This window comes from Halyomorpha halys, unplaced genomic scaffold (genome assembly GCF_000696795.3).
Source record: "Halyomorpha halys isolate HHAL.00 unplaced genomic scaffold, Hhal_1.1 Scaffold836.1, whole genome shotgun sequence".
Taxonomy (NCBI): Eukaryota; Metazoa; Arthropoda; class Insecta; order Hemiptera; family Pentatomidae; genus Halyomorpha; species Halyomorpha halys.
In genome coordinates, this window is record NW_027116095.1 from 519,929 (window position 1) to 521,268 (window position 1,340).

The 1,340-nt window shown below is 26.4% G+C and overlaps 1 protein-coding gene across 1 annotated transcript in view; it reads right to left on the bottom strand.

The window, feature by feature from the left end:
* The window catches only part of LOC106686552 (tyrosine-protein phosphatase non-receptor type 13), a gene marked incomplete at its 5' end in the record, with an annotated part of 62,215 nt that overhangs the window by 15,652 nt on the left and 45,223 nt on the right, over positions 1 to 1,340 (bottom strand). The window contains 1 exon segment of the mRNA XM_014429921.3: positions 350 to 426. Coding sequence (XP_014285407.3) covers positions 350 to 426 — 77 coding nt within the window.

Consider the following 1,340-nt stretch of genomic DNA (forward strand, 5'->3'; position numbering starts at 1 on the left):
TATATATATATATATATATGATTGACTATAGGTGATTTAGAAGGATAGAAGGAGATGGCCTTGATTGGTGCTCAAGAGAAGCAATTAAGAATAGTTTCAATTTTTTTTTAATAGCAAACATTTCGATCCACACTGCATGTCTTTATCAGAAATCTTGTGAGTGTGATAATAGTTTAAAACTATTTAATATTTTTTTTTTTAGAAATTCTATCTCAACTATACAAAGACATCATAGTTTAATTTGTTTTATTTTCAAATTTAATAAGATTTTCACACATAAAAAACATGTAAGTATGTAAGGTTTAAAAATATATTTAAAAAAATATAATCTTAAAAGGTGAAAACTTACGGCCTACTGATTGTTTTCTGCATTGGTTTCTCTTCCAAGAACCATGGCTGGTCTTGAACCTCTGGTATAGAAGAAATCTGTAGTAACAAAAAAAAAAGGTTATAAGACTCATTAAAAAATGAAATATGAAAATAAATATCACAATTTACTAAAATTTTAATGCTGAAGTAAGTTAAGGCTTATATCACACAAATTTGATAAATGGCAAGGTGTATTTGATAAATAACACCTATTGATATTTTTAGTTATTCAAAAATATGTATATCTTGCAATGCTTAAAGTTAAAAACAACAGACCTATGAGACAGCAAGAGCAAACATTTAATTACATTAACTGTGCAGTCAGCTGCACACTGACAGCTAACTGCTTAGTTATACTAGAGAAGGTCAAGGGTAATAGAGTACAGTGAAGGTGTTTAGCAGGCAGAATGCTTGAGGCCAATGGTAGCAGTTTATGGAAGTAAAAGAAATTTATTCAGTTATTTATATTTCCTAAGAAGTTGGTCAGAAAGGAGTCTGAGAGGATATAGTCAATGAAGGAAATATACTAATTAGTGAAACTTATTTTTATTGTACCCCAACATTTAAACTTAAGTTGTAGACCTTCACAGTACCAGAAATTCTACAAGTCAGTAAAAAAGAAAAAAAAAAAAAGTTGAAAAATTTTACAATAATTATCATTCCTTATTTGTTTACTTCTTTTATTCATTTTCTTGTTTGTTAATTTATTTTTCATTATAATAATGTAAAATACATATTTGTACCTACAGTAAAATATACTTATGATAAAAATTATATTATTTCACTCATGCTTAGAGGCAAAATTTGGTTTTTACATTATCTATACATAGACGTAAACAACAAAAGAGGTGGCAAAGATATGACAATGTAAAATTACAAATTTCAAATTCATGTTTTTTTTTTTCTTGTTTGATAAATATTTTAAAACTGCTCCATTAAAAAAATAGGTTTTTTTTTTTTTTACTTAACCT